We start from the raw sequence: 25000 nt of genomic DNA on the forward strand, positions 1-25000 counted from the left end.
CGGGCAGCACCAGAACTGGTCGGTGATTTAGGTAGTTTCCTGTTGTTGGGATCCACCTTTCTCTCGACAGCACGACACTGCCTTCATTACTTCAGTTGAAATCGTCTCCAGGTACTCTGCGCGCTGGGGTCGGGCCGGGCGGGGCATCACGGCCCTGGTCGTGCCAGGCCTGCGGTGGCATCCTCGGCTTTCCCTGCGCAGGAGCCTTGTGTCTTTCTCCGTAGCGCTCTGCCAGCCGGCCGGCTTTCCCCTTCCACCACACACCTCCACCTGGCCCACAGCAGGTAGGGTCAGGTTGGCTGCTCCTTCGCGGACGCCGGGGGCGTGGTAGGAATTCTGGGCCTTGGGCCATTCAAGGTCAGGGGCGCACGCTTCCATCCTGAGCCTCCCCCACTAGAGGCCTGCGCCTGCCCAGGGACCTCCTGCCAGTCTCTTGTAAGGCTGGAACACACACACACACGCGCGCGCGCGCACACACACACACACACACACACCAGTCCCGGGTGTGAGCTCAGTAAAGAATCTTCTTCCAGTGGAGACTCAGGCTGGACTAGGAAGATAGGGCAGGCAGAGGTTGGGATCCTGGCCTTGTCACTTACCCTTCTCTCTATCAGCCCGGCCTCTGCTAGGAGTCGCTTCTTTCTCTTTTCTTCCTTCTTTTCCCTCTCTTCCCTTCCTCTTTTATCCCTTCTTTCTTTTTTCTTCTTTCCTTTGCTCCTTCCTGCTTTCTTTTCTTCCGTTTGTCTTTTTTTCATCTTCCGTCTCTGCCAGATTCTATCTCACCTCCTTATCTCTTTCCCAAAGCATCCTTGGGGAGAGGCTTAGGGCTGGCTTCAGGAGAGCCTAGGGAGTCTCACTTTCCTCTGTGTCTCAAGTAGAGGTTGGGAAGTCTGCTGAGGAAGGGCCCGCGTGGGGCGGCTGCCGAGGGCGGTGGGTTTGGGCCTGGTATGTTACTGTGCAGACAAGGCCTCGGTTATGATCACGACCGGATGGCGGCGGCCTTGCGTTTCGTCTCCGCCTGTCGCTAAAGGCTGACTAGGAGATCTGGTTAGGGGGCATTCGCTGCAGCTTTGTGTGCACATATCGAGGGCAGGGAGGCCTTTGCTAGCCTCACTGGGAACTGGAGCTGAGGCCCAACCAGCCTCGCTGGAGCCTGGCCATTCTCTGGGAAGCTCTTAGCCGGCTCTTCCCGGCCTGCCGGTCACAGCTTGGGGTTTGACCGCATTGAGGGAGACTGGCTAGGGCAAAGCTTGACTGCTCGCTTGCTAGTGGCTTCTATTAGGTACAAAATATGTTCCATACGGCACCTTTGTGCCTCTGGGTACTGGAGAAGGGGACCCTTAGCAGAGCCAGTATGTTTCAAGTGGGCAAAAAGAATCCCAAATTCCAGAGCCATTGAGATAAACTTGGGTCATCGTTCCAACTTGTAGTCTACAGATGGGAGCCAGTCTGACCATTTGCACTCCAGAAAACAGAAAACAAACTATCTCTCCCTACCCCCAACACACAGTTACAGATTCGTGCCCACAGAGCTGTTTCCCTTCCCTGCCTGGACTGGAGGCCCAGGAACTGTTCCGTTGCACAGCCACCGGCCTGCTGTCTGAAAGGACCGCATACCCCATTCCCTTCAACTCCTCCGTACCATTTTCTGGACCAGGATATTTATTAATTTCAGAGATCACAGTTTTAGAAATCTCAGTCAAGAAGGGGCAGTTTTAAATTATAGTCATTTACTATTTCTTTATGATACGCAATCTCTTTCACTTCCAAAATAAAAGCAGACAAAAAAGTCTGAATATTCTGGCTCCAAACCTTTGGGCTGAAGTGAGACAATATTTGGTTTTCTGATTTTTCTCCTCTTTCTAGGCACCAGTAACATCTGCTTAACACTCAAGGCCTGCTAATTGTTCAGCAATTCTCTTATTTGGGGGCTAAGGCTGTTTAAAGGAACAGCTTTTTTACTTAAAAAATACTAAAATAATCAGTGTCTTCTCTGGTATAAAAAGTGGAAAAGGCAGCCAGACATGCCCAGCCCATTTGCAGACACTTAAAATTAGGAGCCAGGGTTTCCTTCAGGGTTAATTTTTTAAATGAAAATCTCAGAGGCCTGGCGGACTGCGGGGTATTTAGGACAGGGTGGACTGTGGTGGGGGTGGGCATGACCTAGAGGAATTTATAGGGCAAGGAAAATATTAGGGGGAGGGAGATGAGGCGGACATGACGGGCCGTGTCGGAGTTCATTATGTCGGCCGCTTCCCTCTTCCAGGCGTGGGTGCAGGAAGGGGCACTCTGTCGGTATCCACCCGGCTTGGCAACCTCGCTGGTATATGAGAGTCCCAGCCGGAAGTGTGTCAGGGTGTTTGGTGGGGGGGGATTACTGGAACTGCTGGTGAGGATGAAGGCAAAAAAGAGAGAGAGGGAGGGAAGCGCCCGAGTCCGCCAGCCTCGCCGCCAGGGAAGTGGGCTAATGAAAAACACACTGTTGCAGGCACAGTATCCACACGTGAATTTGATTACCCCTTTTCTAGGAGTCGCCGCTTTCTGTTAGGAATTGGGGGTGGGGGGGAGTTTCCTTCCAATTAACAGAGTGCCTGTGACCTTTTAATTTACCTGCAATGGGTGAGAAATAAACTTCCCCAATGTGGCCAGGCCCAGGAATGGGACTGGAGTCGATGCCCTTGTGCCCCTCCCCGTTCTAATTTCCAGCCCTGACCTTAAGCTGTGGTTGCCTCTCTTTGGGCCTTGTACCTCTCCGCCGAGTCGCCGGGTCCGTAGGTAACCAAGGCGAGGCCCGGAGTAGTAGCTGGAAAGGGGGAAAGGAGCCCTGAAAGGCTCACACGGCCCCGGGACAGGCCACATCGGTGCGGACCTCCCAGCCGCCGGAGCCGCGGGGTCTCAGGCGAGGCTGCCTTTCCCCAAGCCGAACTCTCCTTCCATTGATGCCACTTGGAGTTTTTTCCCCAGTTGGGGTTCAGGGAGCTCAACTAGGCTTGCAGCGCTCAGGGTTAGAGCCTCTGAGGCTGGAACACAGGGCTAGGTCGCCAGCCGCCTGCGCCTGGGAATCCTGATTTCCAGCTGATGAGAAGGGCGGGCTGGGTGCGCGTTTGCGTGGGGTCGACGGCCGGGGGCCGAGCGCCCCACACAACCAACCAGGCCCTCAAACCCTTCGCCCTGGGGGCGACTGGCCGCTCCCTCCTGGCCAGCTCCTCAGTGGGGTCCTCGCAACAAAGGCGAATTTAAGGACTGCTCTTGCGCCCCTCGCTCCAGGCGGGTAGCCGTGGGGACCTACACCCGCGGTACTTCCTGAGCGGCCAGTCCCTGCCTGGAGTGCCCTGGTAGGGCCGGCGGCTGCTCCGTTTGGGACGGATCCTGCGTTGAATTTGACTTCGCAGGCGGCCGGGGGTAAACTCGCCTCTCCCGGGGACCGCAGGGATTATTTACAGGGAGCTCGCCAACCAAACACAACAGTCTAACCTTTCCAAGTCCTCGTAAATTTTTACTGCTGGGAGCCAGGGCGAGGCAAACGAATCTGTTGGTCGTTCCCGACTTCCCGCCAGCCTGTGTGGCTTCTGAAACAATAACTCCTTATGAAATATCATAAATATAGATTTAAATACAGTAGAGCGAGAATGCGATTTGGCTGCTTTTTTATGGCTTCAATTATTGTCTAATTTTATGTGAGGGGCTCCGCTGGCCGCACTCGCACGCGGGACCCGCGCCTCCCTGATGGCGTGATTAATTGTGATATAAAATAGTCCGCTTAAGAAGTGTGTGTATGAGGGGGGAAAGGGGGAGTACAGAGGCAAGGCTAGATTTGATCTTTTAATCTTCGTTGGCCACAATTAAAACAAACCCGATCGTAGAGCGGCACGATCCCTTTACATAAAAACATATGGCTTTTGCTATAAAAATTATGACTGCAAAACACTGGGCCATTAATAGCGTGCGGAGTGATTTACGCGTTATTGTTCTGCTGGGCGGGCACGTGACGCGCACGGCCAATGGGGGCGCAGGCGCCGGCAACTTATTAGGTGACTGTACTTCCCCCCCTGGTGCCACCAAGTTGTTACATGAAATCTGCAGTTTCATAATTTCCGTGGGTCGGGCCGGGCCGGCCAGGCTCTGGGCACGGCGATGGCCACCACTGGGGCCCTGGGCAACTACTACGTGGACTCTTTCCTGCTGGGCGCTGACGCCGCCGATGAGCTGAGCGCTGGCCGCTATGCGCCGGGGACCCTGGGCCAGCCCCCCCGGCAGGCGGCGACGCTGGCTGAGCACCCTGACTTCAGCCCGTGCAGCTTCCAGTCCAAGGCGGCAGTATTCGGCGCCTCGTGGAACCCGGTGCACGCGGCGGGCGCCAACGCTGTACCCGCTGCGGTGTACCACCACCATCACCACCACCCCTACGTGCACCCCCAGGCGCCCGTGGCGGCGGCGGCGCCGGACGGCAGGTACATGCGCTCCTGGCTGGAGCCCACGCCCGGTGCGCTCTCCTTCGCGGGCTTGCCCTCCAGCCGGCCTTATGGCATTAAACCTGAACCACTGTCGGCCAGAAGGGGTGACTGTCCCACGCTTGACACTCACACTTTGTCCCTGACTGACTATGCTTGTGGTTCTCCTCCAGTTGATAGAGAAAAACAACCCAGCGAAGGCGCCTTCTCCGAAAACAATGCTGAGAATGAGAGCGGCGGAGACAAGCCCCCCATCGATCCCAGTAAGTGTCTCCTCCCTTCAAATCAGCCGCCACCACCGCCTCCATGCCGGCCTCCCGGATCTGCTGGCCCGCCAGCTTTCTCTCGAGCCTGCCTTCGTCCTCGCTAGGAGCCTCTCAAGTTGGGGCCAGGAGCCAGAAGTTGGTGTTTGGGACGCCTCAGATAGGGCCCCAAGACCGGAGAGCCGTGAAGAGTGGCCCGCAGGGCTACGGGAGAGGAGGCTGCTGCTGCAGCGACAGGGGGCGGGGCGGGCACTTCGGGCTGAGCCAAGACTGGCCGCCCCTCTCCCTGGCTGCCCGGGCCTAGGACCGAGATACTTTGGGCCGTTCTTCGAAAGCAATGCAGCCCAGAGAGCCTTTTGTGCAACTAGATTGTCCGTGAACGGCGGCAGCCAGGGCAGCCGGAGCCGGGACGCTGGGGAGACGGCCGATTTCCTTCCACTTCTTGCCTTCGGCCAGTGGCGGGTAAATCCTGCCAAGATAAGGCGCGAGCGACCCGGGCCACAAGGGTCCCCATGCCAGATTATTCAAATAAGCCACAGACGTGATCAACGGCCTTGGGGCGCCCTGACGGCATGCCCAGCTCCGAAGGCCTTCCAGGAAGGTCAAATAAGGAGTAGGGGGTGAGAGCGTAGAGGGAAAGGTTGGGAAGGAAAGACGAGTCAGTGAACGGGACAGAGGAATCCTAATCTTGCTACAGGACACAAGGCAGCATGCTTTCCGTCTGCGTGGCAAGGAGATCTGTTTCCAAATTTCATTCTATACAGCGTTCGGGGAGTGGGAGGAAGGAGAAGGGGGACAAGAGGACGGAGTATGAGAAAGGAGGGTCTCGGAGGGGAGGGGGAGCCGAAGTTTTACTGCGTGCAATTGTAAGTGACCCTCTGTGCTTCTGTTTGCCAGGGTTCCATTGTGTCCGAGGCCTGACTGCCTTTCCTAACCAGTTCAGCAGAGTTCTGCACTTCGGCCGGAGACCCCACCCAGGAGGTTCCTTTGCCCCCAGCAGGGTGTGCGTATCCTCCTCCTAAACCCAGTGTTTCTCTTCTCCACAGATAACCCAGCGGCCAACTGGCTTCATGCGCGCTCCACTCGGAAAAAGCGCTGCCCCTATACAAAACACCAGACCCTGGAACTGGAGAAAGAGTTTCTGTTCAACATGTACCTCACCAGGGACCGCAGGTACGAGGTGGCCCGACTGCTCAACCTCACCGAGAGGCAGGTCAAGATCTGGTTCCAGAACCGCAGGATGAAAATGAAGAAAATCAACAAAGACCGAGCAAAAGACGAGTGATGCCATTTGGGTTTATTTAGAAAAAAGGGTGAGCTAGAGAGAAAGAGAACTGCCCGTCCCCCTTCCGCCTTCTTTCTTCTCTCACCCGCACCCTAGCCTCCACCATCCCCGCACAAAGCGGCTCTAAACCTCAGGCCACATCTCCCCCAAGGCAAACCCTGTTCAGGCTGGCTCGTAGGCCTGCCGCTTTGATGGAGGAGGTATTGTAAGCTTTCCATTTTCTATAAGAAAAAAAAAAAAAAAAAGTAGGGGGGGCATTAGTGCTGATAGATGTGTGTGCTACCTTGTATATATATTTTTAAAAATCTACCTGTTCCTGACTTAAAAGAAAAGGAAAGAAACTACCTTTTTATAATGCACAACTGTTGATGGTAGGCTGTATAGTTTTTAGTCTGTGTAGTTAATTTAATTTGCTGTTTGTGCGGCAGATCGCTCTGCCAAGATACTTGAACACTGTGTTTTATTGTGGTAATTATGTTTTGTGACTCAAACTTCTGTGTACTGGGTGATGCACCCGTTGTGATTGTGGAAGATAGAATTCAATTTGAACTCAGGTTGTTTATGAGGGGAAAAAACAGTTGCATAGAGTATAGCTCTGTAGTGGAATATGTCTTCTGTATAACTAGGCTGTTAACCTATGATTGTAAACTAGCTGTAAGGATTTCCCAGTGAAATAAAAAAAAATTTTTTTAAGTGTTCTCGGGGATGCATAGATTCATCGTTTTCTCCACATTAAAAATGCAGGCATTTTCGTCTTTCCATGATCTGTAGTCCTGTCTTGTCTATTGTATATATAATCTATATAATTAAAGAAAATATACATAATCAGACAAGCTTGAATATTGTTTTTGCACCGGACAAACAGTGAGGAAATTCGGAGCTATACATATGTGCAGAAGGTTACTACCTAGGGTTTGTGCTTAATCTTAATCAGAGGAAATGGATGCTGATTGTAACGGAGTTAATTTTATTGATAATAAATTATACACTATGAAACCGCCACTGGGCTACTGTAGATTTGTATCCTTGATGAATCTGGGGTTTCCATTAGACTGAACCTACACTGTATATTTTGCAATAGTTACCTCAAGGCCTACTGACCAAATTGTTGTGTTGAGATGATATTTAACTTTTTGCCAAATAAAATATATTGATTCTTTTCTATTTTTTGCGGGTCTGCTCTTTGCACCTTCTTCTCTGGGTCAGGGGAGCCTGTGTAGAGTCTCTGGGTAGGGGAGGGCTGGGATGGGGAGAAAGAGCCCCAATTTTGCCTCTGGCTGGCTTTCAGGAGCGGGACCTGCCACAACCAGTCCGCCGAGCTAAGCTCTCCCAAACAGGCCAGCTGCCTGGCGGCGAGAAAATCTGGGAAATCCGGCGGCGGAACCAGGCTCCCGGCTTTGTGTCTAAGTGCGGGACGGCCGAGAAGCCCCTGAGAAGCTGGGCTGGGCTGGCCAGTAGCGGTGGAAAAACGACTCTTTCACCTTGGTGCCCCCGAGAAAATTCCCAAACCTGGGCCTTCGTTAGCTTGGTGGGGAAAAGGGGGAGAAGGTGGCAGGGTAGAGCTGGGGACCGCCTTCTAAGCAGCCTCTGAAGAGGGAAATAGGAGCCCCACCGGCCCAACGCGGCCATGCAGGCAAACATTTTGGGGGCTTGCAAAGGAACAAAGCCCTGCATCCTCGTACTGCTCACCACCCTCCCCTGCGGCGTCCTGCCAGCCTGGCCCGAGAGAATCTGGGTCCTGCACTGCAAGCCCCTCCCGAGCACAAGTCCTAACAGAGGCAGGGCTGAGGCAACAGACTAGCCCCGAAGCGCCATAAAAGAAAATGAGGGCTGTTACCGTTTATGGGGTGTAAAGGGCTGCGGGGGGGAACGGCCACAACTTTGGAGGCCTAAGCGCTTTCCAGATGTGGCCGGAGGGTTCGGCCTCGCTTCCACTCCCTTGCTTCTCTCGCCCTTCCCCCTCCCCCACTCCACGACTTCTGCAAAGTTGGATGTGTTCTAAGTTTAAAAGGGGAACCAGGGCGCGGGTGGATGAGGCGTCTCCTTACACCCACCCCCACCTCGTCGCCAGGCTGGGACGCCCTCTGTTGTTGCAGACAGAAGGAACTTCAAAGAATAGGCAGTAAGAGTGTGCCATAAAGGCCGGGACTGCGAACTGTCTGGAATTCGTCCCTTAATGAGTTTACAACTGTCCAGCCCTAATTAGGATATTCCACCAAAGCCCTTTCATTTGTTCATTTGTTCTGTCTGCCGCCGATAAAGCGACTGCGGAAACAGCTCTTTTATTGACACTGCCTCCTCTGCAGTAGATTCCGGGCTCCACGCAGACTCCCCAGGACCTAGGCCCACGCCCCTCCTCTGGGAGTGGAGTGCGGTGGGCTAGCCGGCGGCTCCCAAAGCTCAGGCCGGCCGAGGTAGCTGAGACTGCAGTACCAAATGATGGCCAGCAGATGGCAGTGTGGCTCCATGCAAGAGGCTTCCGCGCCGCCATCTCCCGCCTCCGCAGCCCTGGGAAGTTCCTAAGATGTCGACTTGACACAAGCCTTTCTGGAATGGGAGCCCCAGATTTTAGTGAACAGGCGCCCTATATTTTCGGTGCTCCTCACGCCTGGCTAGAAGCCTCGCTGGGAAACAAGGAATCGGCGGGGTCTTGCCCGACCCTCACCTCTCGCGCCTCCCTGACCCCATCCTGAGGGCCCAGCGAGCCGGGCTGCAGCTGTCCGGGCAGCCGCGGGGCAGCAGCTCCAGGCGCCGGCGCGGCTCCAGGGTCACCGTCCTCAGCTGAGACAGGCCTGACACAACCAGGCTCCAGGGAGCCCCGGCTGACTGTTGGACACAGGAGGAACGCCTGCAGCCCCCGGACCTGATGACCGCCCAGAGGGTGTGGACAGTGCGTGCCGAGGGCGCACACCGTGGCCCGGGTCCCGCGGCCGCCCAGGAGGCCCTCGAAACCTGCGACCTGGGTCAGGGCCCGGCGAGTCAGAACCCAAGACAGAGCCAGGACCCCGGGACTCGGCTGGCTTGAATCGAGACAGTAAAATTAGGCGGTGAACATTGGGAGTAAAGGCAATCTCGGTGTCTGTCCACTGTAGGTCTAGGGGCCGGGCCGAGTTGACTGGGAAGAGAATCCCGGGGGACAAACCAGGGACTGCTTTGATTATTTGTTTAATGTGATGTTTAATATAACAATCACACCGTAGCACAAAAAGTGTCGCACACGGTATGGAAGCCGCCCGGGCTGTCTCTAGCCGCGGCATGTCCTCCGCTGTGGAGGAACCGAGGCTGCTCTGGCGTTCACCCATCAGGAGGCCAGAGGGAGGGGACCCCAATCCAGGTCCAGCCTCTCCGGAACCCTAGGCGGGGAACACGCTGCGGCCTCCTCTCGGGTGGGAGCATCAGCCACGGATGTCGAATGGTTCCAGAGGGAAAACGCAAAAGCAAACAGAACCTTTCGAAGCGTCCCAGTGTCCTGTGAACACGCAGCACATTGCATTTATTTGGGTCGTAATAGTCTCCGCCAAGCCCACAAAATGTTTACGGCCCGCATCTCCGCGCTGTACACGCTGTAAAACTGGGGACTGGATTTTGGCTGATGTCTCTCCCGGGTGTTTGTTCTCTCTCTCCTTTCTCTCTCTCTCTCTCTCTCATCTCATATATGTGTGTATGTGTGTATATATATATACACACACACACATCGATATTACAGACACACGCCTTCATTATATTTCCGTATATAATTTCACAATATCTGATTGTAAGAAGGGTTTTTTTATAGCTTCCCCGGGAGTCAACCGTGGCTTTGTATTCAAGCCGCAGATAGCTCAATTTCTTTAACTACAAATAAATGGTGAAGTCGCAGATCTGTAGATTCAGAGAGAAAGCTCGATTTGTGTAACTACAAATAAATGAAATCACAGATTGGTGGCGACTGCGTCTCTCCACCGATCATGGAGGCCTCAGGTGGGTTCAGGCAGCCCAGGGTCTCCCAGGCCTGGGTGGACCGTCCAAAGGCGCCTCCCTTGCCCTTGGCAGGCTGGTGACTGGGAGTCTGCTTTTCCTCTGGGAAGCCTGGGAGTGGTTTCCCCGCAGCAGGCCTTCACCTAGGCAAGACCCCGCGCCGCGCCAACCCAATCTCATTTGTACGCTACGGGGACGGGTTTGTCTTTGCGCCCAGGCCAGGGATCACTCACTGACTGGGTGGGGAACAGATGCAGCCGATGAGAGAGGCAAGGGTGGAAACCTTGAGGAAGCAATTCGCCAGGCACCCACCAAATCTCTGGAAGGCGCTATTCCCTGCCTAGAGCTGGCTTTACGTTCATAATTGAATTTAAATATTGGTATTTGGTAACAAGAAGCAGGGTGAACACGCTCTGCCAGTAGGTAGGAAGGAAGCTCAGGGACAGCAGTTGAAAATATCTATCTAAAGATAGCTCGGCTGATTAGAAACCCGCCTACATGTGCCTGCTTCAGGCTGAGGGTTAATGAGTATTTCTGTGAAAATTATCTGACATAACCTAGTGCATTTGTGTCTTTTCAGTCAAATAAGTAGAGAACCAATGAATAGAGAACAAGCAGTTAAAGAAGCCTTATTGAAAGCCTGATTTTATCTGACCTTTTCGTTTTAAATCAGACCACACAGGGCAGGAGGGGAGAAAGAAGCCTGGAAACGAAAGGGAGGTTTCGGTGTCCGCAGGACTCGGCCCAGTTGGCTGACTTGGGTCCATAAGGGCCGAAGCCTTGCGAGCGGTATCCAGATCCTCCTTGGCCAGGGTGGAGGGGCAGTGTGTCCTGCCAGAACCTCCTGGACGCGCGCCGGGCAAAATCGGGGCAGGGATGAGCCGGCGGCGAGGGCGCCCAGCCCTCCCTTGGCGAAGTGCGTTCCTTCCCGCACTCCCCGAAATCGCTCCCCACTCGGGCTGTTGGACTGGGCAGGTTCTACTTTAAACACCAGCTCTGTCAGCCCCTCCAGCCGCTTGAGTCTAGACAGACGGCGGCGGCGGCGGGGGCCTTGGTCTTTTCTCTTTGCGTCTTGCTCTGTGTCACCCCAGGAACAATTTATTGGTCTAAAGCGGTCTAATTCTGCCTCTTTGATCTCCTAGCCTTCTTGTTTGTTTCATCTTCCTTTAACTTTCTTGGGTTTTTATTTCCTTCCAGAAGGCGATGCGACAGGGATTATTTAGGATTTTTCTTTTTGTCTTACTCTCTCTATTCTCCGTCAGAGACACGGTATCATCTGATCCGCCATAAAGGCATCTCCGGATATTGTCCCCCACCCCACACCCCTACCCCTGGACTTCCGTGGCACAGGAGGAGACAGCCCAGGGCCCACCTGCCCCACCAGCCCCCACCTTCACTCCCAAGCCCGGGTGGTTCACTGCGCAGGGACTGGGGCTCCATGGCGTCCCAATCTGAACCCTCCCTCCACCTTTTGTATTCCTGGGGCCCCCTGAGAGGGTGCGGTAAACGGGGGCGGCCTGGACCCTCTGAAAGTGATGGGAAGTGCTTTGTACACAAGGGACTCAACTCTATAATTTACAGGAGAATTTCCGGGGCAATTCCATTGTGAGGTCGGGTTTATGGTGTGTAATCTAGCTGAGCAGTAAAAGGTGGCTGGGCTTCCAGAGCAGCCGGGCAGTTTATGAGGCGTTTAGGGGAAGGGTTCTCCCCACTATCCTCCTCTGAGCGGTGGGCGGCAGGGGCTTCAGCTGGTCCAACGTGGTGCAGGGGTCGGAGGCCTGGGAAGGCAGGAATTGGGGGCCTGGATGGGAGGGAGTGAGACCACCGTGCGCTGAGCTCCGTGTGAGCTGGTACTTGGATAGGTGAAGCCTCCACAGCTGGGTGGCATTTAGGGGGTGGTCCCCCTATTTGTTTTTGGTGTCTTCAAAAGAAATGGAAGTCCATAGGGGGTTGCAGTCCCTAGACGCCAGAGTCCACTCTCCAAATCGGCTCTAAAGCATGTATTGTTCCCAGGCACCCCGGCCTAGGAGGTGGAGGCCTAAGAGTGGCTGAGGTGAAGGCTACCAGAAACCTTCCACTGTTGGGAGTGCCTGGAAGGGTGCAGGCCTGAGATTTCTCCAAGCTGGGGGAAACAGCCCTGGCTACCCATGCGCCAGAGGGGAACCAGAAGTTGTGACAAGGACAAAAGAATCTTTAGCCATTTATCGGACTGCTGGAGCCAGCCAGGTGCCCAGGAGCGAAGGCACAGAGCCTGCAGCACTACAGCGTCCGGGAGGAGGGAGAGGAACCCCACGTTAATAAATCTGTTGGCAAATGAGTCTCATTAATAGATAAATATTTCACTGTTTCCTTTAGGGCGGATAAACAGTGTGCCTCCGATTAAGGAAAGGAAGCTGAGAGACGTTGACTTTATTCGAACCACATGGTTCCAGTTTGCGGTGGCATTCTCGCTGCAGCTGCAAGCGACGCTGCCCTTTCCCCGTCTGGATCCGAGTCTAAGTCCGGCGTGTCGCCCATTGGACCTGGATGAGAGAAGACTTGGGCAGAGTCGATCTGCTCATAGCTGAGTCCTGCCCACAAGGCCACCGAGGGGCAGTCTGTTGAGGGGAACAGAGATCCTTCCAGGGGCTGGGCAAGCGGACAGGAGAGGGATGGGGAGGATCCCAAGCTGGGTCCAGGGCTCACTAGCAGGAATAGGGGGGTTGCCCGAGGCGGGGCCGCCCGGCGTCTGCAGACCCCAGTGCCGAGGTTGGCGGCCAGCTGGGCGCTCCCGCGGAGCCTCCGGGTCTTTTTCCGCCCGACGCGCCAGGCCCACCGGGCGCGGGCGGATTCGTTGGCCGCATATTTGAGCCTCTTCCCCTTCCATTCTAGGCGGCCGCGGGCCCAGCGGAGCGAGACCACCTGTGAGGGCTGCTGAGATTGGCGGAGGCGGTCATGTGGGCGGTCACGTGCTGCGTCGAGCTCCGTCCAAAAGAAAATGGGGTTTGGTGTAAATCTGGGGGTGTAATGTTATCATATATCACGCTACCTCGTAAAACCGACACTGAAAGCTGCCGGACAACAAATCACAGGTCAAAATTATGAGTTCTTCGTATTATGTGAACGCGCTTTTTAGCAAATATACGGCGGGGACTTCTCTGTTCCAAAATGCCGAGCCGACTTCTTGCTCCTTTGCGCCCAACTCACAGAGAAGCGGCTACGGGGCGGGCGCCGGCGCCTTCGCCTCGACCGTTCCGGGCTTATACAATGTCAACAGCCCCCTTTATCAGAGCCCCTTTGCATCCGGCTACGGTCTGGGCGCCGACGCCTACAGCAACCTGCCCTGCGCCTCCTACGACCAAAACATCCCCGGGCTCTGCAGTGACCTCGCCAAAGGCGCCTGCGACAAGGCGGACGAGGGCGTGCTGCACGGCCCAGCCGAAGCCAATTTCCGCATCTACCCCTGGATGCGGTCTTCAGGTAGGCGCAGTCGCTAGGCTGGCTGGGCTGGTGGAGCGGGACCGGGAGCGGGGAGCGCGGCGCTGGTGAGCGCGGAGCCGGGGGCCGGAAGAGCGGAGCCAGGCTGTTGCGAGCCGGCAGCCCCGTGACTCCCGGCGCAGCCTTTCTGGTTTTAATTAGAGCGGAGGCGCCATTGCGTGGAGCCCATAGCATTGTATGTAAATGAGACTCATAAAACTTTTTATGGCCCAATTAATGGGTTCGATCCTCGTAAATTTATTTAACTCCATTTGCCTTGGAATTTTAACATTAAGTTTGTTCGCTATTCTCTCTTTCTCCCTCTTCTGTCACCCTCCCTCCCTTTCTTCTCTTCCTCCTCCTTTTCCTTGCTGCCTGGCTTTTCTTCCTCAAAAGCTGGGAGAGCCAAGCCCTCCAAGGCCTCTCACCCGACCCTGTGCCAGGGGCCATTTCAAGATGGGGGCGAGGGAATGAGGCCAGAGGGTCGGGGTACCCTAGGAAGGTCCTGGGGATTGAGGTCTCAGGCTGCTGGGAAGGGTCGCCCACTTGCCTAGCAAGGTGGGGGAATGGCCGGGCTCATCTTTGAATGGCAAAAGTGCAGCTTTTCCCACTTGCCCACACTCTATATTTACAGTTTTCCTTTGTCAGGGGAAGCAGGACATTGTGGAAGCTTAGCCGGCTGGAAAAGGCGGTTGTAAAGTTGGGATTCTGTGCCTTTGCTGATTACAGAGCTGCCTGCGAGTCTGGCACTGCAGTTGGGGTCTTTCCCTAACACCCCCCCCTCCTCCCCTAGCTCAGTTTGGGGCCTGGGGCAGAGGGGGATGCTCGCCTGGGACTAGGCCAGGAGGAAGGTGTGGGCTCTGGGACAGCAGCCTAACGAGTGCCCTGTCTACTTGTCTGTCCCTGTGTTCCTGTGTCTGCATGTCTGTTCTCAGGACCTGACAGGAAGCGGGGCCGCCAGACCTACACGCGCTACCAGACACTGGAGCTGGAGAAGGAGTTCCACTTCAACCGCTACCTGACGCGGCGCCGCCGCATTGAAATCGCCCACGCGCTCTGCCTCACCGAGCGCCAGATCAAGATCTGGTTCCAGAATCGCCGCATGAAGTGGAAGAAAGAGCATAAGGACGAAGGTCCGGCTGCCGCAGCAGCTCCCGAGGGCGCCGTGCCCTCTGCCGCCGCCACCGCTGCCGCAGACAAGGCTGACGAGGAGGACGATGATGAAGAAGAGGAAGACGAGGAGGAATGAGGGGCCGAGCCGGGCCCTCGCTGCACCAGACAGTCGGAAAAGCGTCTTTAAGAGACTCACTGGTTTTATTTACAAAAATGGGGAAAATAAAAGAAAATGTAAAAAAAAAAAAAAAAGAAAAAAAGAAAAAAAAAAAAACAACGAACAAACAAAACAGTCCCCAACCTGCACTCTACCCAGCCCCCATCACCTACTCCAGCTCCCAACTTTTGTGGATTGAGCGGCCGCAGCGACTGGGTCGCCTTGGATTCCCTCTGCCTCCGAGGACCCCAAAAGACACCCCCAACCCCAGGTCAGCCGGCCCTGCGCTGGCGCGGCCAAAATACTACCTAGCACAGGCCTCTGCTCGAGGCACCCCCAAACTACCTATGTATCCAGCTCAGAGGGCCTCCATTCCCAGGAAGCCCCTATGTATCCCAGCACTGGCAGACACCCAGCACCACCCTCCCAGATCCGCAAGAACGTGAATCTCACTACTACCTACTCCCCTAAAACTACCTATTTTGTGCTGGCTGGCTTGCCTGCTACCTAGTGCCGACTGCTCCCAGACAAGGCCCCTGCTGCTTACAGCCCGCAGGTTTTGGGGTCTCTGAGGCTGCCCTGAGAATGTGCTGAGGTCCAGGATCAGGGTATTGGCATCTATTTAAATTGAAAAATAATATATTTATTCCAAAAAGCATTCTAAGTGCTGCACCCTAGAATCAATCCCTCCTTCTCTGGCTTGGCACCCAAAGTTCAGGCCCATCAACCCCCGCTTCTGGAGGGGAATGTTCCTGAGCTGGCTGCAGATCTCTGGGTTAGCTTCTGCTTAGTAGGACTGTGGAGATGCTCCCAGCTTCGCTGTCCTTTCCTCTGGCTCCTGTATCTTACTGTTCAGCTGTGTTAAATATGTACGCCCTAACATTTCCTATAATAGCAGATACTGTATATTTGAACAAGATTTTTTTGTTTGATCGTTTCTATAGTCTTGGAGTTCATTTGTAAGGCAGTGTCTTGACTTGGAAAGAATGTGTTAATGGGGTGACTTTGTAGCATGGTATGTTGTCTTGAGCTAACTGTAGTGGGTGGGGAGGTCCAATGCCCTCCGCAATGCCCTTCATCTCCTGTGTTGTCCTGTATCCCCCTCAGCTCCATCCTGGGGTTCAGGGAAGACACACTTCCCAGCCCAGCTGTGTTTTATGTAACTGAAAAATAAAGATGCTTGGTGACAAAGAAAAACGTGGACTACCTTATCCAGAGGAGACTGGGAAAGGGGAAGTGAGCATGGCTGGAGGGAAAGGGTCAGTGGGGAAGCAAAAGTGGGGTGGCTGTCCTTGTGATGGTCCAAGTGTTGGATGCTCATGTATTGGTGTCATGTATTTTTTAATGTATTTTTATGTGTGTATTTGTATGAGTATGTGCTTATTTTTGTTTATGTATTTCTGTGTGTGTGTGTTTACCTAATTTCACAATTGTGTATATTTTGGTGTCCATAATTGGGTGCATGTGTTTCTGTGTGTCCATAATTGCATGTCATTCTGTGCCCACAATAGAGTGTATGCCCTTCCCTGTGTGCATAATTGTACATGTGCCTTTATCCGTGTAGAGACGTTTGTCTGGTTTTTGTGTGTGCACTAACATCTTCTAGATCCCTTGAAAACGGAATATCTGGCAGATACGTTATATTCTATGAAGCTCCCTAAAAATCTCCATAAATTCCATGAGGAAATTTCAAATCCACCCTTTCCTCTAAGGCTGCGCAGTGGGCTTGGAAAGGGGCATTATCCAGAGGCTGATTAGGGATTTCGCATGCGCCCTGAACCCAGCCCCAGGCTAGGAAATGGGATTTAAGGCCCCCACCCCACCTGCAGGCGAGGCAAGGGCGCCCCAGGGTCCCGCACTGCTGTAGGCGGCGCGGGGAGGGGCTAGGACCGCAGACCCTCGCTGGGCTGCGCAGCCTGGGCAGGGGCTGGGGCATCTGGGTGCAGCGAAGGGGCGAGGGGCGAAGGGCGAGGGATTGTGCGGGCAGCTCAGAGCATCCTGAGTTCCGCCTGCAAGACCTTGTCTCCAGTCTTCTGCCTGGGTTGGGTCCGCTTCTTATGGCTCTTTTAGTAAAACCGGGCCCAAAAGGGTCTGTAAAACCTGAGGCCCCAAGTCTGGGCGGCCTCGGTGGTAAGATGGCGCCGGTGTAAGAGCTGCCTCCTCTCAGTGACGGGGAAAGGGTCATAAATCCGTTGTTGTTTATGAAAATTTACAACTTTGCAATACAACTTTATGAGTTGTTCGGCCCTTCCATTGGCCGCTGTCGGTCATGTGGATGAGAACCGTGAACATGAACTTTTTTATAATTTCCCTTGCGAGAATAGAGCCGCATTCTTTTGCTCCGCTCCGTCCTGCCTGCTTCGGAGCTCTGCCTTCGAGCCTGGCTCGGCTGCGCTTTGTCCGGAGATGGCGAGCGACGGGAAGCCCCGGCCAGGCCAGGCCTGGCGGCTCCCGCTGGAGATGGGGCGCGCCCCGTTCCTGGCGCCGCGGCGGCAGCTTTGCAACTCGCAACCTGGCTAATTTCCTGCGTCCTCTGGCACCAGGAAGGAGGACAATTCGTCTTTCGGGCTGCCCAAGCGACAGCTGTCACAGGGGCAGGAGCTTCTGGGAGTCGCCGTCTGAAGGTGAGACATGTGGGGAGGAGATAGGAGTAAAGGTGGTGAGGTGACAGCCGGCGGCAGCAGCGGTGGGACAGGGCACCCAGGGAGGCTTTAAGAGGGGCACACTCCCCCTTACCATACTCACCCATTCACACTCGCCCCCATCACACACTACAGCACACACACGTCACACACACAGGCACACACACGCGCGCACACACGCACACACACCACTCCCTTTCTCTCTCCTCCCTGGCTCGCCTTGGCAGTAAGTGCCCGCCTTCCCTCGGCCCTCCGTGGCACAGCGCCCAGGCACAGGGCAGCATCCCTTGGGTCGTCTCTCTCCCCTTCCCCAGCGACCCCGTGAAGCCCAAAAGGAAGTGGCCCGGCACACTGTGTTCCCCGCTATTCCCTTGGGTTTGGATTTTTATGTTTTCATTCATGGCCCTATTTGGTTTTGTTGGATTCCCCAACAACAGGAAACCGTTCTTGACCTGGGAAGGTGGGAAGAGGTGAGGGCAAAGTGCATTAATCCACAGTCATTTTATTAGCATCAGCACAGCACCTTCTACTCCGTGGGAAATGGTTTCAGAGAGAAAGGTAAAAGGGAGAAACAGAGAAAAACTTACTAATTCAGCCAGAGTTCTCCGCTCGTTGACGGCTTCCTTTCGCCCGGTTTTTCGATGAGAGAGGTGTCTGAAGCGCTGGGAGAGGGAATAGGTGCGTGGGTGGAATTCTGTGTTGGAGGAGAGGATGGAGTTAATTGGGTGTTACTTGGTGGGAAGTTTCGGTACAGAGGACGTAATGGTGTTAGCGCGGGTGGCAGGGGCCCGCAGTTAAGGTCGAAGGAAGGACGCAAACCGAGTCTGGGCGATAGGGGGACCCCCCAATCCACCTTGGCGCAACGGACTGGCGACCGCACTCCCCACCTCCCGCGAGCGGGGAGAGGACTGTGGAGCTGCCCGGGAGGAAGCGCGGAGCGTGCTGCTGGCGGTGGCTTTGCGTAGCGCGGTGGCTCGAACTGTAGCTCGGCCTAAGTGCGTATCAGACCAGATTTGCCCCGGGAACTCCCCGGACAGCGACAAGAAAAGAGTCCGAGGTTCTTTTTGTTTATTTTTTGTTTGGGTTGTTGTTTCCCCATCTTGAAACAATATCTTGGTATGGATTCGATAAATAGGAAGGGGCTGTGGATATCTGGGACGTTCGCCCGTGCTCTGGGTGCGCTCGGGGAGGATAAAGCGGCGTATTTGCATCCTAGGGTCGCTGCCTTCCTGCCTGCGGCTGCCGCTGGCGGATTATTTATTGCGACCGTGCTGGCGCTCGCTGCTGCCACGCCGTGGCCGTCGCCGGGACCGGCGCCAGCCGCAGCCCGCCTCTTGCAGCCTGGCGTGACTGCTGTACGGGCCCCTCAGAGATTCCAGAGATTTCCCAGCAAGCAGGGTAGAGGGGGACGAAAGGGGACCTGGGGGGCTATCACCCAGAGCCTATTTGGCCGGGAAATCTCCCCGCCTCGGCTACCCCTGACCTCAGCTGGACGCCGGTATAGACTCGGGTCCTCCCCCCACCCCCACTCCAGCACCATGGAGACTGGTTGCACAGGCCGCCTGGCACGTCATGGCTGCTTCTGCCCAAACTGCACGTCCCAAGGCGTCCTGGGGGCGCACGCTGGTTCGGGGAACACTCTGACTTTGCGATTCTGATATCGGAGAGACTTTGCGATTCTGATATCGGAGAGACTATCTGTAGTCCTGAGGCTTGTAGGCCTGGCGGATCTGAGGAGGATGGGCTATGGCAAAGAAGGACGGCTTTGGCTCCAGGCGAGGGCCTGTGAAGGGCAGAGGCCGCACCTGTGTGCTTTGGGCTCTGGCCTGGGCTAGCGAGCTGACTGGACTGAGGTGGCCTTCAAGGTACCACACCTACATACTCCCAGACCACCCTCCAGGCTGGCGAAGGTGGAGCTGTTCAATGGGCAGCCCAGGGCAAGGGCAGACGGTGGGGCCCAGCTCGCCATCCTGCCCGCCTTGGAGAGAAACTGTAAGGTAAGTCGCTTTCTGCGTGGCTTTGGCAGGGAAGAGAGAGAGCCCTGGGGTGGCCATTCTCACCATCGCAGGAGAGGCTCTCTGGAGGGTCTGGGCTACCTATTCTTGCCGGAATGATCCTCTCTCTGAGAGAGAGAGAGAGAGAGAGAGAGAGAGAGAGGTGTGTGTGTGTGTGTGTGTGTGTGTGGGTGTGTGTATATATCTGGTTGGAGAAATGAATTGGTCAGCTGCCAACTTGATATGCACTAGCCTTGGCTAACATGTAAAGATTCCAATGTAATATATATTTTTCCATCTTAGGGCCTATAGAAGCTAGAAATACAATGTTTTCTGGCTCTTAGCTGAGAAATCAAATTGTCTTGTCAGCTGGAACAATAATTAGATCGAGAATCCTAGTCAAGGCATGACAAATAATAATAACAACAGTAAATTGACACCAACCCCACCACTGTGTGGGACATGGAGGAATAAAAAGGAAATTATAAATGTAAACATTGATTGACATCTCCAAATGGTTATTTTCATCTTAAACAATAACTTGCTTAAAATCACTGTAGTCTGATAATTTCAAGAAAAAAAACCACAAACATGATTTTCTTCAAACAGCTATTTTTAAAAGTCCCTTTTAATTTTTTGACACCAGTTTTCATTTTCACCTATTGAATTCTTTCCCTGAAGTAATGTGTGGGAAATGCCCAATTCTATCCTCTCATTCAAGGTCCTGCTTTATATGCAAAGTAAACCCTTTCTAGGACAGATTGACTGGGGAACAGGCATCCAGTTTCCAGGGGTAGCCCCCATTGCCGGGCTAGTAGCCGCCTTCCAGGAGTGCCTCTTGGGCTCTTTGGAGGTCGACCTTAGGCCAGTCCTTTCCCAATTTTTTCCCTTTGGGGGAGGAGAGCTCAGGAAAAAAATTGGAAAAGCAAGGAAGAGACTAGGTCATTACTAGATTCCTACTGGAACACTGCCAATTGCCACCTCCCCACTAAGTCCGGAACCGGTGAGCCTGCATTGGCCAGGGTTTTACAGATCTGTAAACAGTCTCCAGAAATCCATCCAAATCACGTAAATAGTCTTTCTTCAACCTCCACAGAATTGAGGATTTTAAAGCTAATTCAAGGGGTTTTACAAGCCCAACAAACACAGTTGTAAAAATGCCATTGGGCTGCTATCACATTTTACAAAACGAGATTGATCCATGTGTTGTAAAAGTCAACTATCTCGAAGGCACACCTCTCAGGCAAGAGTGAACAGCCCAGGACAGGCTTCTAATGTCCTGTCTGGGGACCGCCAGGCCTGGAACAGCAGTGAAAACAATTCAGGATTTCTGGAGCCGGTGAGACAACTATTCCCGGTTCCGGAGAGACTGAGGGGCGGCAGCCCTCCGTGCGATCCCAGGAAGGGCAGTAAAGAGGGCGTCCCCAGGACAGTGCCGGTTGTCGGGCGCCCCGGAAACCGAGCCCATCAATTATCCCGCGGCTTTGGGCCCCGCAGAGCTGCCCTCTGTGCCCAGCTTGGCCAGGGCCCCTGCGTCTTCTGTGCCTCTGGAATGTGGACAGAAAGATTCCACATCTGGACTTTTATCCGCCTCAGCTCTGAGCGGTTCTCGCAGCAGATGCCGAGTCCCCAGGCGCTGGGCAGGGGAGCAGGTCCCTCGGCTGGCTTAGGAGCCCAGTCTCACGGCCGCTGCTCTGTCGGTCCTTTCTTGTTAAAACCAGTGGTTTCTGGCCTCTTAATTCCCTGGGTTCAAAGGTGGGATGGGGACGCCCAGCTGGAAGGGGTGCTTTAAGACCAGGCAGGCGCGGGCCATTGAGCCCCTTGGGACTCAAACAGGATGTGTATGTGGGAGGAGGGAATGGGTGGGAAGAACCTACGTTTGACTGAGTCCTGGTCAGCTCGAGGTGATCCTTCAGCTCTGGGCTGCAAGGCCCAGGCCCCTGGTGCGAGTGGAGAAGGAGAGAATAAGGGAGTTCACCGATTGCTAAGGCGCACGAGTGAAGAGCATAGAGTGAAGGCCTGGTTTCTCATGGCCCTTGCTCCAGCTCAAGAACTCGCACCCACTAATAGGGGAGCGCTAGGGGAGGGGCAACTCGGAGCCATGCCTGGAGTGCAGGCCGGCAGGGAGCAAAGCCACCTTTGTCACCGCCCCTCCTGGCGCAGGACCTTCAGGTTTCCTGTTTGGAGGAGGAGGGGTGGGAACCCGCAAAATTTAATAAAGCAAAAAGGGGAGGAGGAAGGAGTGGGCCTGGCGGGGCCTTTGCGGCGGCCCGAGCGTTAGTGTCCCTACTCTGGCCTGATCGGCTCGCCCCTGAACGGGCAGTGCCCGCCGCTGGCGTTCGGGAAGAGAGCCGGGCCGGCTGGCTGTGCGCGCCCATTAATCTGCCGGGCGGGCGGCGGGCGGGCGAGCTGGGGGCTGTTTGTAACTTTGCTGCCTCGGTCGCCGCGGTCCCTGGGGAGCGGGCTCTGGCGCTCGCTGCCATTGGCCGCCGCGGCGTCAGCTGGTGCGATTTGCTGCTGTCGCTTTTGGCGTTCGGCCATCCAGAAACAAACCAGTTCGATGACTACTAATAGTTATAGCCAGATGTACTAATACACAACAAATCACAGTCCTGCAGAGGGGCGCGCAAATGAGTTCCTATTTTGTGAATCCCACTTTCCCCGGGAGCCTGTCCAGCGGCCAGGACTCCTTCTTGGGCCAGCTGCCCCTCTACCAGGCCGGCTATGACGCGCTGAGGCCCTTCCCGGCCTCGTACGGGGCGTCGAGTCTCCCGGACAAGACGTACACCTCACCTTGTTTCTACCAACAGTCCAACTCTGTCCTGGCCTGCAACCGGGCGTCCTACGAGTACGGGGCCTCGTGTTTCTATTCTGATAAGGACCTCAGTGGCGCCTCGCCCTCGGGCAGTGGCAAGCAGAGGGGCCCCGGGGACTACCTGCACTTTTCTCCCGAGCAGCAGTACAAACCCGACAGCAGCAGCGGGCAGGGCAAAGCACTCCATGACGAAGGCGCCGACCGGAAGTACTCGAGTCCCGTTTACCCTTGGATGCAGCGGATGAACTCCTGCGCGGGTAAGGCATATCCCAAGACAGTGGAGGGAGAGGGGAAAGGAGGCAGGAAAAGAAAGAAAGAAGGAGGAAACTGAGTAGAAAAAGGAATAGAGAGAAAGGAGGAAAGAACTAGCAAAGTTTCTTTGACTTTTTAAAAGAGAAGAAAAAATCAGTTCCCAATGGGGCAATCAGGCCATGGCAGAGGAAGGGCAGAGCCCCAGTGTCCATGTAAGGTGACACTTTAGGGGAGGATGGGGGCACTGAGACGTATATGAGACCTGTGACAGGGACAGCCTGAAGAGAGAGAGAGGCTGGTGGGGACCCATGCACCCTGGGTACCCTGCTCAGCTTCCCAAGCCAGTGGGCCTTTTGCACTGGTCACTGATAAATACCCTTTGCTTCCCAACCCCCTCTCCTTTCTGCCCTTCAGAAACCCGTACAGAGAGAGGTGGCCATTTGGCCTCTTCTAGTGTCTCCCCAAAGCCTTGGAGGGCCACAGCCCCAGACTCAGGATTTTTTTCTCTCTCTCTTCCCTCACCTCCTCCCCCTTCCACTCAACTGCTCACTCTTAGCCAACTTCTGCCTCCTTCTGAGCCCATGCCTGAGTTCATACACCTGTCTTGGAGGGATCCCCACCACCCTTGGGGATCTTTGGCACAGATCAGACAGCCCAACACAATCCTACATTGCTAGAAATCCTAGACTAACTATAGCTCCATCTCTTAGCCTCTGGTTTCCAAAGACTCCACAGGGAATCCCAAAGACTCCTAGGAATTCCCTAGGACAGAGCCTAATGCGGATTGTTAAAATTATAATGGTTTGCGTTAAAATCCACTTTATCCTTGGGTGAGTTCTGCATTTCTCAGAAGGGTCATATAATATGGGAGAATGTGTAAAGATTCAAGAGGGCTGACCATTTTTAACTCTTCAAAGAATGTGTTGAGTTCTGACATGGCTGGTCACAGTAGCATCCTCAGAGAGACCACTATGAATTCAGAGTGTGTACACTACTTAGATGGTTCCACACCTCCCCCCCGCCCCACACACACACCCTGCATCCCCACAAAAACACGACCTGGGCGTCCCAAATTAAGAATGCCCATTCTGTTATTTTGATTGTAATGATTTTCCTATGAAGCAGATTTTTCAAAAACAATAATGTCCACCCCAAGTCGTTATAGGTGGAAAACATCTCGCTTGGTATGAAATAATCTCCCATTCAGTATGCTTTGGGCCCCAGACATAGTGGGAGAGGCTGGAGTGGAGGCGGGGTGGTTTTCAGTTCATATGCCCCTTGTGGGAGGCACTAGGCTGACTGGGTCAACCATCCAGGTCCTGGCTTACCGGCGCCCGGCTGTTTCTGCTCGCAGGTGCTGTGTACGGGAGCCATGGGCGCCGAGGCCGCCAGACCTACACGCGCTACCAGACACTGGAGCTGGAGAAGGAGTTCCACTTCAACCGCTACCTGACACGGCGCCGCCGCATCGAGATCGCCAACGCGCTCTGCCTCACTGAGCGCCAGATCAAGATCTGGTTCCAGAACCGCCGCATGAAGTGGAAAAAGGAAAACAAGCTCATCAATTCCACGCAGCCCAGCGGGGAGGACTCAGAGGCAAAGGCGGACGAGTAGACGCCTGGGCAGGGACCAGGCCAGCGCTGCAACCTCCTTCGGCTTTGCCCCCTTGCCCTCGCCTGCTCCCCAACTTTTCTCCCCGCCTGCTCCCATCGGGGGCTTCCGCAACTTCAGGGGAGCCCGGAGCTTTGCAAGCGTCTGTGCATTTATTTCTTAAAAAACAAAACAAAACAAAACTTCACACACAGCCAATACCAGCGGTGGAGCGGGGCGCATTGCACACACCCAGTCCCGCTCCACAAGGCTGCCCAAACCGGCTCCCGAGTTCTGGGGTGCGCCCTGAATGCGTCCGGGGCTGCTGTGCTAGTGCCTCTGAGCTCCCCGACCTCGGAACGCCGAGCTGCTAGGGAGGAAAGAGCCCTGGGCGGAGCCCCGTTTCGCGTCTGGGAGTCTGTGCCTAGGTCCCTCGCCAGTAGGTCCCGAAGGGCATCATCAAATTATCTCTGACCAGTGGAAAGAGGGGTTCTAAGTGCTGGAGCCCGGCCTTGTCGCGGCCTCCCAAGCGGCCTCCCAGAACAGGAAGCTCAAGGAACAAAGGGGGCCCCAACAGAGCCCAGTCTCTCGGTCCCGCGTGTGCAACCGTCAGTGGAAAAGAAGCAGCCTCAGCCGAGGCAAGCTAACCGGGGCGCGGGTGGAACATTACAGCCCGGGGAGCCCCTGGGATCCCTCAGGCCCCCGGCTCCAGAATCCCGCTCCCTGCCTCCGATAGCGCCCGCGTCGCCGCCACAGCAGCGTTCAGGACCCAACGAGGGGCCCAGGGCCATGGAAGCCGCCAGAGTCCTGGCTTCCAGACGTGCCAGGGGCGCCTGCAACGCGGGGCCTCCAGCGGGGAGACTCCACTTGCCTCTCAGCTATATTTGTGATTTACTTGAGTCTTTCGGAGCCGTGGAAAATAACTACAGAGATACTACGCACTGCCACGAAATGCTTCCATTATCGCCCTCATTTTACTCCTGGAGGTCTAAGCAAGACCCCAGTAACCGGCCCCACGGATCCCC

At 55.0% G+C, this 25000-nt stretch overlaps 3 protein-coding genes across 3 annotated transcripts; all 3 read left to right on the forward strand.

Annotated features, from left to right (window-relative positions):
* The first annotated feature begins 4061 nt into the window (after positions 1-4061).
* On the forward strand, positions 4062-7163 carry HOXA9 (homeobox A9). The gene is made up of 2 exons (XM_011972263.1): positions 4062-4714; positions 5761-7163. The coding sequence occupies exons 1-2, from the start codon at positions 4135-4137 to the stop codon at positions 5997-5999; spliced, it is 819 nt and encodes a 272-aa protein (XP_011827653.1). The 5' UTR covers positions 4062-4134; the 3' UTR covers positions 6000-7163.
* Positions 7164-12902: 5739 nt separating this feature from the next.
* Positions 12903-15874, forward strand: HOXA7 (homeobox A7). Its single transcript, XM_011972270.1, has 2 exons — positions 12903-13415; positions 14348-15874. The coding sequence occupies exons 1-2, from the start codon at positions 13037-13039 to the stop codon at positions 14659-14661; spliced, it is 693 nt and encodes a 230-aa protein (XP_011827660.1). The 5' UTR covers positions 12903-13036; the 3' UTR covers positions 14662-15874.
* A 6055-nt stretch (positions 15875-21929) lies between these two features.
* On the forward strand, positions 21930-24536 carry HOXA6 (homeobox A6). The gene is made up of 2 exons (XM_011972269.1): positions 21930-22390; positions 23740-24536. The coding sequence occupies exons 1-2, from the start codon at positions 21949-21951 to the stop codon at positions 23997-23999; spliced, it is 702 nt and encodes a 233-aa protein (XP_011827659.1). The 5' UTR covers positions 21930-21948; the 3' UTR covers positions 24000-24536.
* The last annotated feature ends 464 nt before the right edge of the window (positions 24537-25000 follow it).

Source organism: Mandrillus leucophaeus, unplaced genomic scaffold (assembly GCF_000951045.1).
Source record: "Mandrillus leucophaeus isolate KB7577 unplaced genomic scaffold, Mleu.le_1.0 Scaffold128, whole genome shotgun sequence".
In the NCBI taxonomy this organism is placed as follows: domain Eukaryota; kingdom Metazoa; phylum Chordata; class Mammalia; order Primates; family Cercopithecidae; genus Mandrillus; species Mandrillus leucophaeus.

Excerpts from the sequence above, each read along its gene's own strand:
- HOXA9 (XM_011972263.1), top strand. The coding sequence starts at position 4,135 with ATGGCCACCACTGGGGCCCTGGGCAACTACTACGTGGACTCTTTCCTG. Across the intron at positions 4,715-5,760 it reads CAAGCCCCCCATCGATCCCA|ATAACCCAGCGGCCAACTGG; the intron begins GTAAGTGTCTCC and ends TCTTCTCCACAG.
- HOXA7 (XM_011972270.1), top strand. The coding sequence starts at position 13,037 with ATGAGTTCTTCGTATTATGTGAACGCGCTTTTTAGCAAATATACGGCG. Across the intron at positions 13,416-14,347 it reads CCCCTGGATGCGGTCTTCAG|GACCTGACAGGAAGCGGGGC; the intron begins GTAGGCGCAGTC and ends GTCTGTTCTCAG.
- HOXA6 (XM_011972269.1), top strand. The coding sequence starts at position 21,949 with ATGAGTTCCTATTTTGTGAATCCCACTTTCCCCGGGAGCCTGTCCAGC. Across the intron at positions 22,391-23,739 it reads GCGGATGAACTCCTGCGCGG|GTGCTGTGTACGGGAGCCAT; the intron begins GTAAGGCATATC and ends TTCTGCTCGCAG.